Genomic DNA, 17,571 nt, shown 5'->3' on the forward strand with positions numbered 1-17,571 from the left:
ATGTAAATTATATATGGACATGAGAACTTTATTCATTTTGGTATAATGAATGTGAAACAGTGTTAAAGTATCAGTGGTGACACTTTGTTCAAGCATGAGGAACAGAGCTAAAGCCAGACTTAATAAACTTAGCTGGCAAAAAATGAATCAAAACCTGTTAAGTGCCTCCTGGCAAACCAAACCTATGATGTGTACAGGATTTCTTTTAAGATTTTTTTTTTTTTTTAAATTTTCACCCACTATGGTCCAAAATTTACAACTCAGCCCTGTGAAGTGCTCAGTGCCAGTGAAAGCTGTGTGAAAACTGAAATGTTCAGCATCTTTCAGAATTAGACCTTTACTGTGGTGCAAATCTTCTGCATTATGTGATCTGTTGTTCTTGAACTGATAGATTTTTTTCTTTCTCTTTCCCCTCATCCTGAAAACTAGGTTATGCTATGTCGACTCCAAATCCTAGTTGTAGTAATTTATTCTCTTTTAAGGCAAATAAAGTAAAGCAAGCCATAAGGCATATTTCCCCCATAAGAAGATTAATGTACAGAACTTGATTCACTTATGTTGTCTTTTGTGCTGGTTTAGTATTGTTTTTTAAGATGAGATGGCTGTCTCTGTAATATTAGTGTACTTGACTTGCTGTAATCTGATGTACCATTTCTCTCTCCTTTTTTCTCCTCCCCTAAGATTATCGTTGGAGAAACTGCAGTCTTTTGTCTACAGTTAGCTACAAAGGATTTTGAAAACCAAGAAAAAACAATATTAACTGGAGACTGTTGTTATATAAATCCACTGGTGCGCAGGACCATCAGATTCCTTGGTATGAGCAAAATTACTGCTTTGATTTTCTCAGTGGTGAGAGTGATTAATTATGTCTTAGTTTTGACCTGGGGAAAATACTCAGATAACCATACAACATTTTGTGTATAGTCTTAACTCAGGTTCAGTGTTCCTTTTAGGTAGCAAATGAAGCTTCTTGGAAGTTTGGATTAAAAAACAGTTGCAGAAACAGCTGTAAAAATAGAAAAAAATGGTACCACAAGGGGGGAAAAACAGCCAGCAGGCATGGAGTGGGATGAAATGAAGAAAGGTGATATCCTTGTGCCATATCTATGGGTGACAGTACATACAAGATATTGGAATATAAATGTGTGTTTGAAGCCAACCAAATTTAGATGCTTTCTTAGTCTGGATATTGTATTATAATCTCTAGTAGAAAACTGTACTAAATCCATGCTACGCTGATTTTGGCTAAAATCCCCATGTTGACTTTCGTAGATATGAGGAATCATCTTTTCTACTTAGTTTACTCTAAACATGTTTGGAGGGAGAAGTCTCACCACTCAAAATATGTATTGAATATTCCCAGATGCTGCTTTTGATGTGTGCAGGGATGCCATAACAGGGCTCAGTTCTGTTGTTTGCTTCTCTCTCATGGTTGTATCTAAGAGAAACAGCTGGAGGAATGAAGCCTTGGGGCAGCTAATCCTGCTGCGTGCCCCAGTCACAGGGGGAGGGAGGGCATGTGCAGCTGTGTCTGTATTTGCAGGGTTTGTGTAACAACTGTGCCTGCCTTCGGAGAGGGTGATTGCTGCTGTCACATTGAGTGCAAGAAGTCATTAGGAATTACACTGTCTTGCACAGGTCTGAAGGAGATGGGGAGTGATGGTGAGACGCTCCTCCCACTCCAGTTGCTCTGTGTATAATCAGTGCCTGAGTTTCCTTCCTACTAGGTGGACCCTCCTTTTTTCACAGAAGCAAAAAAAAAATTGTGAGGGAGGGCAGGGATGAACAAAAGGCTCTGTGCTGTTGTACCACACGAGGTATCGCTACCCATTGCGCTCACGCAAAGTGATTTGGCCACCTCTGTGCGGGCAGTGCACACCCTCGGGACTTGCTGAAAGGGCCCTTCTGTGAAGTGACTTGGCTAGGCACAGTCTGCTGCTCACCAGAGTCTAGCATCTCAGAGTGAATTAACATTAGTGTGACATTGCTGACCGGCCAGATCCCAGAAATCATCCTTGATCCTCTGGCTTTGCTGAGAAAAAAACCCCTGACCTGTAGAAATGCACGTTTCAGTGAAGTTGTGTCTGCTGTGGTGTTTGTCTAGTAGGGTCCTCATAGTGCCCCATGAAGTTGGGATTTGCCAGAGCTTGCTCTATATTGGAGTGAGTTGGAGTATGGGAAAGGTAAGGTGATTTGCCTGTGGAAATACAGGAGGAAATCTATATTTCAGGTGGAATTTGAACAAGCACCTGCTGGCTTTGCCTCCTGGTCAGAGTGCTGTGCTTGTGTGTTCTTCCAGAGCTCATTTTCTATTTACAAAAGGATAGAGAGGGACTTCAGAATAGCAGAAATCTGTTTTCTTTTAAGTAATCAGATACATGCATTTACATTCTAATGAATGAGTACACGTACTTAATGTTTTGCTGATATGTCTGATTAAAAAAACTCTTTAGCATAAGTAGCTCCTCAAATATATAGGTCTTTATCTTGCTGTGTTGATACTGTGATTAATATGCCATGCATAGGGATTTACCCAGTAGCAGGCAGATGAAAACAACTTGTGAATGGCAATATTGAATTATTCAGTATTGTAACTTCTTTACAGCTGCAAGGGAAAAGAAAATGTTTGTCCAATATGTGTTACAACTTTTCAACTTACTTCTCTATCAGTGCCTAGCTTCTTTAGTTCTCAAGGAGATTTATAGGGTGAAGAATTTGCCTCTGTCACTTCACCATGTTTTATGAACGTGGGCAAAATTTATGTACCAGTATGGCTACCTACCCCAAACAGGGTACATGCATGGCTAGGGGGCCTGGGAGAGTGGGCCACTTACACAAGAGGTGAGCATGCTCCTGTGGAAGATGGAGAGGCATCAGCTGTGTGGGTACATTGAAGTGTTGCTGCTGCAGTTGGGTAGGAAAGTAACATCGCCAGCGTGAGCCGTGATCTTTAGGGTGCAGTACATGTGAGGATTTTTCATGCTCTTGATTGGAAGAAGCTGGTATATTGCTTTGATAAATAATATAATATGTTGCCCTGGAGTGAATTTGTCAGGAAATTTAACTCTTTGTTTCCATCTTTAGGAATTTACGCATTTGGACTGTTTGCTACGGACATCTTTGTAAATGCTGGACAAGTAGTAACAGGGAATCTTGCACCCCATTTTCTTGCACTTTGTAAACCCAACTATACAGCACTTGGATGTAAACAGTATACACAGTTCATCAGTAGCGTTCATGCCTGTACTGGAAATCCAGACCTTATCATGAAAGCCAGAAAGACATTCCCATCCAAAGAAGCAGCACTAAGCGTATATGCAGCTATGTATCTGGCTGTAAGTATATCGTACTGTTTATTGTCACTATATTGTTGAGAGCAAATGGCTCACACTGTGAGGGGGAGGAGGGAGGAATGGGCAGAAGATAAGGTAACTATTGACTGATTTTCTGTATGTAAACCTTTTGTGACTTACTGTGAGTCCTCTGAGAATGCAATTCATTCAACTTAATTGTGACAAGTTGTAGTGGTTTCTGAGCCTTGAAAGCCAAGGCAATGGTAAGAGAGGGCGAGTTGTCCATAAAGGGTTGCAGATTTAGGATAAACAGTTTTTTGGTTTACTTTTTCCCCTTTTCCAGAGCTTGTGGGACGACACTTTGTTGGGTGGTAAAGAATAAGAGTAGGGATTTCCTCTGACTAGTAGTGGTTCCTTTCCATGTTTTAACCCAGTACAGATCAGTAGAGTTGCACATGGCTGCATTCTTTGTGGGGTGAAGCAGAAGGGGGACATATATATACATCTGATATCTGCAGGTTCCCTGAGGTTTGTGCATGTCGTTTGGTACCAGGATTGGCATTATAGATACCTCACTGCTCATGCAATCAGTTTGGCTCTTACGCAGTGAGGTGGGCTACAGGACAATCCACCCTTTTCCCCCCCTCTCTCCTCTCTCTTACAGTAAACTAATCTTTACTGCTTGGCATCAGAGCTCTTGTATAGGCTGAGGAGAGGCAGGGCAGAGGAAGAGTGACCTATTAATCTCACTAATGTAACTCTGTGAAGTATCACTGGCTTAGTTTGGAGTGCATATCATTCCAGTCTTAAGCAGGAGCAAATCTTGTTCATGTGCTGTCCCCAGCACGCACCTGTGGGAGTCTCTGACCTGACCTGCGCTGATAATCACAGTCCTTTGTAGCCCTCTGGATGGGCCCAGGGCTGCCCTCGAAGTATCGGTGGGAAGCCAGGTGTGTGAGAGTGTGTGTGTGAGTGTGTGTGTGTACACACCTCTGCGGTCATTGCAGGAGTCATCCCTTTGATTCCCACAGTATTTGAACAGTGGCCTGCCTAGACATGTATGTGTGTGTGTGCACACGTAGATATAACTGTGTGAGTGTGTATTGCTTTCGAGCATATTCTGAATGACCCAATTTAATTCCTGATTGATCTGGAAACTGATATTTGCCAATGTGGCAAAGATCAACCCATCCACAGACAGTGTGTCAACTCTGTGTTTCTGCATATGATTTTAGAACCAGTTGATTAAATCTGCAGCACTGACAGTAACATTTCTCAAAAGTTGCTTGAGAGCAATGTCGTTTAAGAGGGGTGGATTAATAGTTAGTACAGGCGAGTGTTACCTGCAAATAAGAGATGATCAATAATATTCTATTCTAACTTGAGGCAACTGTAAGTCTTCTGATAGTATTGTCTTTATTTGAGGAGATATCTAAGGTTTTGCTTCACTGAAACATACCTCTAAATTTGGTGCAAGCTATTTTAGAAAATACTCAGAATTTTTATTTTAATTGCTCCTATTTTTCTCATCCATCTGTAAAGTTGTATTTCCACTGCTGCCATGAGTCACAGTAACTAAAGGAAACCAACTGTTCAGCTACTGCAAAGCAGGAAGTAAAATCATATTTATACATTTTAAAAACAAAAAGTAGCCATTAGTAATGCCTGGTATCAGTGGCTTTTGCCGTAAGCAAGGAATACTTTATGCAAACCTTGCCTCTGGTCAATATACAGTTAGTGATATCAAAAACTAAAACTGCTGTGATCCTTGTCATGACTTATGTGCTCTTTCAGTACCTGCAGAAATATATTCTAGGTCATTACTGTATCACTGCACGATGCATGACACTGTCATCATTTAGCTGAAGCACTGTAAGCTGCTCTTAAGATTTCTGAGTTCTTATAGTAGCTCCTTGATGCAATGATACAATATTGGCAGGTGGTTTTTTTGTTTTTGTTTTTTAATCCTACTGCATGATTGAAGCTAAAAATACTGTTTATTACACACCAGGGAAAAAAAATTGCCATATTCCAATATTTGGGGTCATGTCCTTACATTGACATGATGTTTGTGAGGATAGTTGGCCCTAAATAACAATTTTCTCATCACTGTTCACTGGAGTAGAAGATTTAAAACAGTAGCCTAGTCTTTGAGCCATGTTACAACAGTTATTGAGAGCGGGGACATAAAAATCTCCATATATTACTCAGTATTTAATTAGCATATAATCTCTGGTACAAAATATGCTTTGTGTTTGGTTAACAGAAATTTGGGAGAGGGAGAGATTGTTACAGAATCCTCCCTGGATATTTTAGCCAGTTGAGCACAAAACAAAACCAGCTTAAAGACCAAAACCACACAACAAGCTGATCCAAGTCCTTGCTCTCTGAAGGGTGAAGTAAATGCCATCAGACTTGTGTGATTTCACTGTCAGACTTTCGTGATTTAATCGGTCAACCCATTTAGAAGCAAAGCCTGTGCTTTATCTAATAATGCTCCTATCTCACTCCGTTTAAGTGCAGCCATATTCTTATCACCTAGCATATTGTCTTGTTAACAATAGCTTCTTTTCTCATCTGAGTTCTTGACTTCTTTTTTCCCCTCTTCCCCACTTTTGAGAGTGGGTGGCTGCTATGGTAACCCAGAATTCCCCTCCTGCTTGAAAGTACAGTCTTTTTCAAACAGTTGTATTGCTGATATTTAGACCTCTTTGTAAATGTTTTCCTCCATTGCTTTCTTTCAGGAAAGACTTAGCAATGGAAATGTGGAATGGCAGCACTACGGTTAGATGCTTTCTCTACCCTGCTCCAGACATGCTCTCAATGATGTCTTCTTCAGACTTTCAGGTTTATTTTTCCCAATGTACCAGTGTATTCAAAATGAACTACTGAAAATCTGTTCTGAAATCTCTAACCAAGCTGGCTACTGCCTGGGTTTTTCTTAGGTATCTGCTCAACTCATCGGAGACCTTTTGTTTATTTTTGCTTGAGTTGGGTTAAGAAGATGACTGCATCTGCTTTCATTTCTTATGAGCATTGCAATTCACCCTTTCTCAGCTGGAACATTTGCTAACATAGATATTAAGGCAAACACTGCATCTTTAGGGTAGAATTGTATAAGCCAGATTTTGATATGTGTTAGTTGACACAGCCTGGACAATTAGAGGGATGTTTTGAAGCAGCCAAGTATGCACGTACTTGGGGATTTTTCCACAACTGAGACACAGAAATGAGAAGTCATGAGTCTTTTTTTGGTAGGGTTTCAAAATGATATATGAAGATTTAGTCAACCTATTCCCATAGTTTTAAATATAAGACTTGTGACTACCAATTGTCCTTTGGTACTTCAGACCTAGGGGATTAGTCATTGCTAGTTGTAGTTTAAGACAAATTTTAATTAATTCTCTAAAGTTTTACCTTTTTTTTTTTTTTTTTTTTTTTTTTTTTTTTTTTTTTTTTTTTTTTTTTTTTTTTTTTTTTTTTTTTTTTTTTTTTGTTCTTATTGCATTGGACAAGAGCAGGTGGCAGCCAATCAGTCTGTAGGGAAGTTTCTGAACTTGGTGTTATCACATATGTTTCAGACTTCCTTTGGATTTGTAATAACAGAGGAACAGGCTTAATGTCTTGATAACACAGCCCTTGAGTCTGTAGGCAGCTTATGTTGCTTTGTACTGTGAGCCCTTGGCCTCATCTATGGCCTCAGACAGGACTACCAGGTAAAACTTGCAAATAGTTTCTTCTTCTCTGCAGAGCTGTTGTTTGACCTGTGATCATCTTTTCTTGCTCCTAGCATTCTGCTGCATCATTTTTACCGTTTAGTGTGTTTGTAAGTCCCTGGGGAAAGGCAGCAAGGCAGTCTGGGTCACAGTGCTGGCAATATGGTGACAGTGTCCTTCCTTGATCCAGTCTTTAGCTTCAGGTCTAGTTTCAGCTGTCCTTTGTCTTGAAGTGCCTGTTTGACTCCAGCTAAATGGGCAGCTGGTGGAGGCATAATAAGCCTCTGATAGACTTTTGGGAGTGTTTAGGAGAAAAAGGAGTAGCAGAGCCACCTTATTGAGTGAACTTTGTCCATTTTTTGTTAGGAAATTAAAAAATTAAAGGATTCTTTGTGTTGTCTTTCAGGGGCAGTGTTAGGAAAATGGAATTTCTCTTTGGTATCTGGTGCAGCAAGTAAAAGTATCCCTCCATACTAAGTGTACAACGTACATCATGGGTTTCATATGTTGAGTGTATTGGTTACTTTCAGATTGAATAATAAAATTAACATTATAGTTTGATCCTGGAATTTATCTAAAGACTTACAGTTGTTTCATGCTAGTCAGCTCTTCATGACAATTCAGTTGCTCAAAATAACAACCTCTGTATTCCTGGTACAGTGAAAGATACCTCTTTCCTTCTCCAGCTGTTTACAGTTACAGCTCTGGGAAGCTTATAGTGGTAAAACAAATATTAAGGTTCAGAATTTCTAGAGCTTTCTTTTCCTTTTGCCAACCCAGACCCCTGACTTTGAAAGCTGGTTTTTGTCTAGGGTCATCAGTAATAAGTGCAAAACATATGGAGAAAGCTGGAGGAGGCTTCAGAAACACTAAAAAAGATCTTCAGTGGGTAGTTGCAGAAAGACCCAGATGATTTGAGAATATGACTGTGGTTTGCTCTAGAAATAATTATTAACAGAGGAAGCTGAAGAAATTTTAGATTGTTAAACAGGATTCTAACTAAACATTGAACCTGGTCATAGACTACTACAGCCCTCTATTTTTTCAACTTTTTTATCTCCAAGTGTCCTTATTCTCGTAGGTATGATGAATATTGAAAGTTCCTTTGATGGGCCATTTATAACATTTCTTCTATTACTTGAGTAGTTCAATATTATTTCTTTAATGATAGCACACTATAAAAGCAAAACAAAACATGAGATAATTTAGTTTTGAAGTGCTGCCTCAGATAGGTGCCTGTACAGTGATTCCTTCCTCATTCTGCTTCATGAGTCGTTATTCACTGCCCACTGATGGATTGGTCAATCCCCTGCACCATCTGCATCAGGGAGGAATGAAGGAATCTTCTCATGGCATACCTGGGCCCCAGGCTGATGAAATCAGCTAGGAGAAGTAGCCTCTCTCCTGGCTGATGCACCCAGGCTGATGTCTAGCTCGCCTGCAACTAAAATGGGAGTCTGGGACCTGTTCCATGTGTGTTTGTTTGCACAGTTGTTTATGTGGGCGGGCCTAAAGACAGCTGAAAGATGCTTAGGAAGAGCTTGCAGCACAGCCCAGGAGTCAACTTTGTTCCACACAAAACATAAAATTATGTGTTTTGGAATGATTTTACTTGCACAAGATTTGGGGCATATTTCACATAAGCCTTGCAACGTGATGCTTTTGAAATATTTCCCAGCACAAGCAAAGTGTCGATGCTATGATTGTTCCTTACACTATGCTCTGAGCCAGTCATGTCAGAAACAGGTAGCTTGCTTTGTCTTTGATCTTTGAAATGCATTTTTTTCAAACCCACTTCATTTAAAGTTTTTCTTTCAAGTTACAGCATTCTCTGACAGTTTCACTTCCAGCATCTTGAAGACTGAAGGTCAATATTTGCGTTTTTCTGAAAATCTAGTAAATATTGTTATGCTGTGTGATCAGATGACAATCCACCTCCTTGTATGACTGACACTGTCTGCGTCCTGGTGTCGCCTTTATATCTTTTAATACCAAAATCTTATTTCAGGAAAAAGGAAAAGCTCTAGCAGAGGTTCTTCAAGAGAAGATTCATCACTGATCTAATGCTGCAGAAGAATGTGCAACCTCCCAAATTAATTTTAACTACTGTATCAATCCTCGACCTTACAAAATCTCTGCTGCTGGTTTTGCTGTTGACTAATTTAAAAGTTTTCTTTAATTAGATTACTGGTCTCCCAATTTTTTTTTCTTTAAAAGGAACTGAGATGAAGTTGTTCAGTAAACATCTTTAGCCCTATAAAAAATTATATTGTCATTCATTCTTACTAATGTTTTAAAATCACTGAGCTATTTTCCTTTGTTGATAATACATTAATATTTATTAAAAGTAAGAGAAGAAAAATCCTGTCATCTTTTCAAGATGTTTATTCTTTGTCAATTACTAACTGTCCTAGTTTGTAGCTTTTCCACCAGAATCAAGAAAAAAACAACAGCTTAATGGTAATTTTTTCTTAATGCAAATCAGATCTTTGAGTGGACTGTGTTAATATATTGTTCTAGAGCTGCAAGAGGTCAAGTGTAAAAATGGATTATCTATGAATCCTGCCTTGAAAAAGGCTACATTTGCTCTATAGAGTTTTACAAATATACAGACTTTTCATTACATTATTTCAGGAAAAGTTTCCTTGTTCCTATTAATTCCTTAATATTTTAATATAATGCTATTCTTAACATTAGTGGTACCTGTTCTTTAAAGGAAAGACAGAAATGGTACCTATGCTGACAGACTCTCAGAACCCTTATTTCGAGTAATGAACTGGGCATGACAATCTTGACTGCACATATAGGAAGGGACTTGACAAATGGAGGTCGTTACTACTCGTGTGAGGCACAGCATGAATGTGTTCAACCACAGCATGTGGTTGTTTCTCCTCAGTGCTTTGTCTGAGTAGGAATTTGAAGGACATGCTTGGTTGTAAAAAGATTCTGAAAATTTTCTGCACAGCACTTTTCAGTTTAGCTTTGTATTAAAAATGTTGAAGTCTGACTGAAGTAATGCGGAATCACTTATTTGTATTATGTCTTTTGTCCTAATAAAAGTTCAGATATTCTTCTTGAGCGATGATCAGGTGTTACAGATAACTGAAATATGTCACTGCAACCTGCCTTAAGCAAGCAGGTTTTTCCTTCTCAGGAGTAATTTCAATTTAACATGCCACAATACAGAATTATATGCAGGATAGTTTCCTGACAACTCCCCTGTGTCAGCTTAACCCAAGCTGTTCTTACTGTGTATTCAGAATATTTGAATATTTTTGCTATCACCAGATGTCTTAGCATGTAGTGTGAATGTGGATAATGGTGGTAGTACCCAGGACTACAATGAGACTCACTAAAATAGAAGGCTGCTGAGTTAATTCATTGTGCATTACTCTGTTTTTAGCTTGTAGAAAACCAGTGGGGCTAAAAAGCTGGAAATTAGAGTGGCAGTTGTCCAACCTTCTGCATGGTGAGAGTAACTCAACTGCAGATAGCCTGCAAAAATATAAGGAGCTAAGATAAAAGGATAGTAAGCAAAATATTTCTTAAATGGTCTAGGAAGAAGAGAGGAAGAAACATGTGGCCTGGAGATTCATCCCAAACCTCTTTTTTCAAACCTTTATTTACTCTGTCTGAATTAGTGGAAAGCTTGCTACTAGTTTGCTGTTCATCATATAAAGTACACTGAAGATTTGTGTGTTGCAGTTACTCTGATGTGATTTGAAGATTAAGTTTTGTTTCATTCTCCAAACTGTAAATCTTTCTTTAGTGTTTTGAACAAAATTATTGTTATATGTTGCTCTTTTTGAACAAACTCTTTCCACTACTTTATCACTTAATTTATCATAACTGTAACCACACTTCCTAAACCAGTTCTTGACTGGATTATTTGAACCACTTCATTAACTGATTACCCAGTAAATTCCACTGAAGTTTCAGACAGTACAGAAAAAAACAAAACCATTTGTTGGCCAGAAAGGTGGTTCTGGTTCTTCAATAGAGATTCATCTGTTTCTCTTTGCAGTTCAAAGTGATGGCATTACACATGTGGATTCTCTAGTGAAACTCCGTAGGAAATACTTGCCTCCCTCCTTCAAAACACTTGAACTCTGTTTAAAATTTGAAGATTGAAGGATTTCAGTGGTTTAATTGCAGAAATTAGAAACTTTTTCCTCAAAAATCTTGTCAGTTTAAGTATTAATTTTTTTTGGAGAGTGGAGATGTCTTTGAACCAGTCCTAATGCTGAGATTCAAGAGAAAGGATATTCAATATTTTATATTCATTTTTTCCCTTGGCCTATCAGAGCTTGTGAAGTGCTGGCTTAAACCTGCTGGTCACAGATGCACCTTAGGGCAGAAGAGCTTCTCTGCCATCAGGCAGTGCTTTTAATTCAGTAATACTGCACAGGGAAAGTCAGACTGCAAGCAGGGCAAATGGATTTCTGGCAGTCTGATGCATAAAACTTGCTGCATTTCGATTGGTTTGCGTGAAGTACAGAGTTGTATTAGTTCAGCACTGGTTGAAACCATTACATGTTATTTATAAAAGTAAATGCTGGCATTTAATTTAATTTGCACTGCTCTTTGACACTTTTCTTTCACCTTTTCACTGATTTTTGACAAATCACTGATTAGTCACATGAAGAAGTGGTGTATAAGGAAAAAAGGCATTTGCTAATAGAAACAAGGTCTTTATGAAGCTCCTTTCAGAGCAAAGATCTTTTTCTGTAACTATCAGCACTGCACAGTGGAAAATCAGTCTTTTTACCTGTATAAAATTAAATAAATACATAGTTAGGGAGAAAAAGGGTAGGATTATTTAATTTACCTGGTTTTCTGTGGGCTCTTCAGGTTCATATAAAATGTAATTTTGTTGTATAGTCTGCTTCTATGTCTATATCCCAAGGAAAAGAGTGTGGTGACTTTATGTAGTGCTCTATTTTCTAAGTTCTTTACCACCTTCCCTGCCAAAAAAAACCAAACTCCAACCATCAAATACACAGTCTGTTAAACAAAATGTAGAGCTTTTGTTCACTAATTAGTGGAAGAGATCCATCAATCTTACACTTTCTTCCTTTCTAATTTTCAGATGTATATCACCAATACAGTGAAAGCCAGAGGAACAAGGCTTGCAAAACCTGTTCTATGTTTGGGCTTAATGTGCTTGGCTTTCCTTACTGGAATCAACAGAGTAGCAGAGTATCGAAATCACTGGTCAGATGTAATAGCAGGATTTGTAATTGGAATATCTATAGCAGTATTCTTGGTAAGTGTGTATCTGTGTAACTTCTGTTTGAAAAAAATCAATGTTTAAGTTTGCATCTCTAAAAAAAAAAAAAAAAAATCCAGACAACTAAATGACAAAAGATGTGTTTCTAATTTTAGGGGGTTTTATTAGTTATCAGTTTGCTTAATTATATTTACATACTCTCTCACAAATGTGAAGTCAGGAAAGGACAGATCTAGTGATCTCTTTTGACTTCCATATAAACCAGACTGTAGCATTTCAAACAGTAATTTTTGCATCAAGGCCCACTTTAAGGAATTATATATGCCACAGAAAAACAAATAGTCATTATTTCATGTATAAAGTATTACATTTGATATAGCGATACCTACACTGATCAGAGAATAGGTAACATTTGTTTTTCTGACTTTAAAGTAACCCTAATGAATTTATTTCATGTTGATTCAGGTTTACATTGAAATTTTACGTTATTCTGTATGAAAGAAAAAAAAAATCTTTGTTTAGCCTTTTCCTTTACTGGAGCTGTGTTCCAAAACCTGATTGTTAATCACAGTTTCCAATGACTAGTGTCTGTGTCAGAGAGCTATTTCTAATCTGTTAATCACCTTCACTAATATCTGCAGTGCAAGTCTATAGAATAGAACAGTCACTGCTGTTTGCTGCCTGCAAGTTTGTCTGCCTGGCTGCTTGTAATAGTACTAAGTACAGCCGTGAATTTTTCCCCCATGAAAACACTTTTGAATTTGGTTCTTGGATTACAAGGTCTTTGTCTCAAGATCTTGAATCTGAAGACTTGGCTTGGCTGAGAACCCTCCCAGGCCTGGCTGTGGTGGGTATTTTCACTCTGAGACATGCAAGGGCAGCTGCAGGTCTCCTTTAAAATATACCTGCTTGCGTTTCCAAATGTTCTTTTCCACACAAGGTGTCCAGGAGTTATATTTGGTGGTTCCTATTTGAGTTTTTATGTTCTATTCATGCCCCTAAAGTAATAGAAAAGAATAGAGAAGAAGAAATCTCTCCCAGCATTTTTTCTTATATTTTGTGATGTATACGGCATAAACTCCTTTGAGTAGCATGATATCAAATTTAGTTGTGTTTTGAAGAAAACTCAGTTGGCAAACATTGCTACTCAGCTGAGCATCTGAATAAGTAGAAATACAAACAAACTGGTGTATATCACATTCCTAAGTCCCTGAGGGAGAACTACTGCTGCCCTGAGCAGATTTAGAGTTGTATTTAAACTTGGGCATGGTCCTTGCCTTCTTGTTCCCTTTCTCACTCTCCATTTGAAGAAGTCTTTGCTGATCAAAACTTAGGGGGCTGGCCTTCACTGGAGTTTAAGGCTAATGCCATGTGCTGCTGCATGTGCTCTGGACATCTCTTCATGACATTGATAATTGGTGTTCTATTATTCAGATTCAGTAATGGATTTTCTTTATATAGGATTTTCTTTATATCAGGGGGGTTTTTAGTTCTCAAATGATGCATGTAACAATAAATTGGTTGAAAGTCTTTTGTCTTGAAATATTAATTACAGATTTTCTGTAAAACACGAACTTCACATTTCAGTGTTTCTATTGTAAAGCTGTGACTAAAGCTGGTGTCATTTCTGCCTAATTATGGATGTCAAGATCAAAGCTCAAAAAAATGAGTTGTTCCTTAGCTATTCTGTTTTCTTCTAATCCCTTCTAGGTTGTTTGTGTGGTAAATAACTTCAGAGGACGTCAGGCAGAACATGAGCATTCTCATATGGATAATCTGGCCCAGATGCCCATGATCAGCATACCCCGAGTAGAAAGCCCTTTAGAAAAGGTAATGTCTGACTTTTTTTAAAACAATGAAATTAAATGTAGCTTTCCTGAAAGGATGATCCCAAACTATCTTAACAAGAGTGCCAAGGTAATCAGATTTAAAATAAGGAGACATATCAGTGAAGGAGAAAGAAGGAAGAATTAATTCAGTGACACTCCACAGAACTTGAAGTGCTTGGAAAGAAAATCTAACCTCTGAACCCAAGGGGTTATGCAATTCAGGTATAAGTGTCATTTATCCTATTTGTTTATGATATGTCCTCAGGCTGTTGAGCATCCCATCCCTTCTGGATCATCAGGCACATGTTAACCCCAGGACAGGGCACCTACTTGGAAGTGAGAATAACATGGGTCTTACAGTAACTGCACAGACCCCAGGATCTCTTGTCAAAGCAAAGAGGATTTTGAACAAGGGCATGCTAGTGATAGTCTCCTGGGTATGCCAAAACTTTTTGCTTGAATAAGTATCACGATGTGTTTAAAATTTATTTTAGTTATGTTTTTTGAAGATGATGTTGTACTGTGTGTTAAGTAAGATTATGTCTGAACAATTTTATGAGCAAACAAGTGCTGAAATGGATAGTGAACAATTCTGCAATGGGAAGGGCACAAAAGTACTTTTCTATGGCATTCTTTTAAGAAGAAATGTTTTTAACCACTTCCCATCCTGTCTTAGCCACTTGGAAGTGGCTAAGTTGTCCTTTAGGAAGAATTACTGCTAGCCCTGGGTGTTTTATTCCTTTCCTTGAAGGGAAAGAAGGTTTCTTTTAAGGATGGTCTAACGTGCCTTTTTGAACCAAATGTGTCTAAGCTACTTCTGCTGATATCTTGTCATAAGGAGGTCAGAGTCTCATTTGTTTGAACAAGTATTTACATGACGAGTGTGTATCTTCAAAATAATCCATTCAGTAAACTTTCTGTAAAATGTCAAAACAAAACAAGATGTCAGTTGTCCTAGGACATACCACATTAAGAGCATGTCTTATTTACATGCTCGGCTCTCCTACAATAGAAGACATTTCTGTGGCTCTAAAGCCATCATAGCTAATAACCCTCTCACTTGTGCTGAATAATGTTCTTTTCCTGAGACTTGGCCTAGTTTGAGATGCTGTGGCGAAAGTTATTTGTGAGCTGCCCAGGACTCTAATATGAACGAGCTTCTTTCACGCTGAACCCGTATTCCTGGGGCAGTAGACAGTAGCTGTTTGCTGGCATGGAACTTCTCTCTAGATAATTAAATTGGAGACTGTCTGCAGGGCGGTAACACTTGGGGAGATCTCAGTGTATGGGTTCATCTTTGTCTGTGTTGCAAAGCCTTTCTCCTTTCCGGACACAGAGGATGGGATGCGAGGACAGTAACATGGAGACTTTGCTTATTGTTGGGAAATGCTTTCTTCTGTTTCCACTCTCAGTTTAAATTTGAATTAGCAAATAATTAATGAAAAATTTTTTACATGTGAGTGCCTTAGGTTTTGAGTTTTTGTGGATTTTTTTTTTTTTTTGCTTTATTAAATGTTTAGTCTAAAATTTTAGATAGAAGACAGACCCTGTTAAATAAAAGGCAGTAAGAATAATACTTAGGTCTAAATTAAGTTAGTAAATCTCAATTAATTACTATCACTACAAGAATTATTAATTTAGTCTTTGCTTTTTAACTCCCTTCTTATTTTACATCCTTTGCTCTTCACTGGAGACAGAGCAATGCTAAATAATTTGTATGCTATTTGCTTTTGCTTGGGTATGTGCAAGTTGATTTTCAGTACATTTCAGTTAGGACTGTTCCAGTTCAACATCTGAATGCACATAGATTTACTTTTGGCTTATTTTAAAGCTGTATTTCCTTATTTTCAGTCTGCAGGCTCCTCTACCAATATTAAAGAGAGCTTACTGCCAGAAATTAGGTACTAAGAGTAGCACAAATCCTAACTGTCTGAAGTTATCAAAGGCTAAGGCAGTGCAAGCATGAAGCAATGCAATTGTGATTGGTGTTTAAAAATAATAACTATTATTTTTAGGTATAGGTATCTGGGAGCAAGCTATTCAAAGATCCTGTCTTAAAGAATGACTTCTTTAGAAATGCCCACCAGATAGGGCCTCACTCGTTGCTATTTTGTTACAAATTCACCTCCAAATGAATAAGCACAGGGTGCATCACACAGACCTGGAAGCACGTTACTTTTCTGTTTCCAGATCTGCTACTTGCTATTCCAGTGCTTTCTCTATGGAGGATGAATGCTCTTGGCATGCTTGCTGTGCTGCCACTGTCTGAATTCTGGTGGAGGTCGAGCTACATTTGAAGTGCACTTAAATAGGAATAAGTGTACTTGTAATATTCTGAATTGAGCTGCTGCTGGTTAATGACAAGGTTAGATGACTGTTTGCATGACACTTGTGTTTAATTGTGGTGCAGATGATTAAGCTGTTCTGCACGGGTACCCACTCCTCATGCATTTTAAACCATAGTTGCAGTGTCTCCTTGAGGAATCCTTGCCAGAGCTGGCTCAGCAGTGCAGACTTAGTGCTTTTACCTTAACTACAATCGTACTCAGAATTAATGAAAAGAATGGAAGCCAAGAAACCTCATCACTCACCCATCTGCTCTTTCTTCTTTCCTATCTCTGACCTTGTTCATCTCTTACAAGACAATATGTGTTTCAGTTAGCTGGCATTCTCCTACAAAGAGTAAGCTCTCATTCTACCACAGTCAATGTTAGAGACTCCTGTTCTTTTGCAAGACTTACTGAGAAATAGGGATATTCTGGGTGGTACCTGAAAGAGTTTAAAAGCTCAGCTTCATCTAGTGCAGTCACAGACTGTGTTTTTTCTGTTTCAGGAGAGACTGACCATATTTCATGCAAAATTCACCTGAAATTCGCTGGGCCTCACAGAGGACTCCATGCGTGCCTTGTAGTAGCTTCTGATTTTCCTAGCCTGTTTTTTAGTTTTTGGTTGGTTGTGATTTTTTTGTTGTTGTTGTTTTTTTCTTAAATAAGTATTCTAGCTTGAAAAAATCAAGTACAAAGGAAACATGGACCATTTTAGGACTAACTGAGGCAGTAGATAGAATAGTAAGAGAGAAGGTTTTAGAAGGAAATGTTTGGTCAGGAGATGTTTGGCTAGGTCGTCTCCTGTGGGATGAGATAATTACCATGTCTGATAATCAGTTCTTTCTGTAGCTATTCAGTGTTACTTATTTGCACAGTGGGTTCTTTGCAATGCGCTGTTGGACAGATAAACTGCATTTATTCCCCAAGTTCTGTTTGCCATTCCTTCATACTACCACTGCTGTCAGCAGTGCCCAAACCATGTTCCAAAACACAGTCACTATTCCTTGTTACAAAGTGGTTTCTTATACTTCACCCATGGGACTGTCTATCCAGCATGACTGAATTAGAAAGAGAGAGATTAAGTGCTCTCTTTTTCTGCCATTTCCACCTTTTAGTGGTCATAATTATTTGGAATTCCTCTCATTATACATGATGTTCTTGTTGCCCATCATACCA

At 38.4% G+C, this 17,571-nt stretch overlaps 1 protein-coding gene across 4 annotated transcripts in view; it reads left to right on the top strand.

The window, feature by feature from the left end:
* Positions 1-17,571, top strand: part of PLPPR5 (phospholipid phosphatase related 5) — a 151,958-nt gene that overhangs the window by 89,370 nt on the left and 45,017 nt on the right. For all 4 annotated transcript variants that reach the window (XR_003570776.1, XM_027879923.1, XM_027879922.1 and 1 more), the window contains 4 exons: positions 682-814; positions 3,085-3,335; positions 12,099-12,275; positions 13,950-14,069. Coding sequence is in view for 3 of the 4 variants with exons in the window: in XM_027879923.1 (XP_027735724.1) it covers positions 682-814; positions 3,085-3,335; positions 12,099-12,275; positions 13,950-14,069 (681 nt within the window). In the remaining variant the exon portion in view is untranslated. The remainder of the gene's footprint in view (positions 1-681; positions 815-3,084; positions 3,336-12,098; positions 12,276-13,949; positions 14,070-17,571) is intronic.

Source organism: Empidonax traillii, unplaced genomic scaffold (genome assembly GCF_003031625.1).
Source record: "Empidonax traillii isolate 1590-97213 ecotype Southwest subspecies unplaced genomic scaffold, ASM303162v1 scaffold62:size2133460, whole genome shotgun sequence".
NCBI classification, from domain to species: domain Eukaryota; kingdom Metazoa; phylum Chordata; class Aves; order Passeriformes; family Tyrannidae; genus Empidonax; species Empidonax traillii.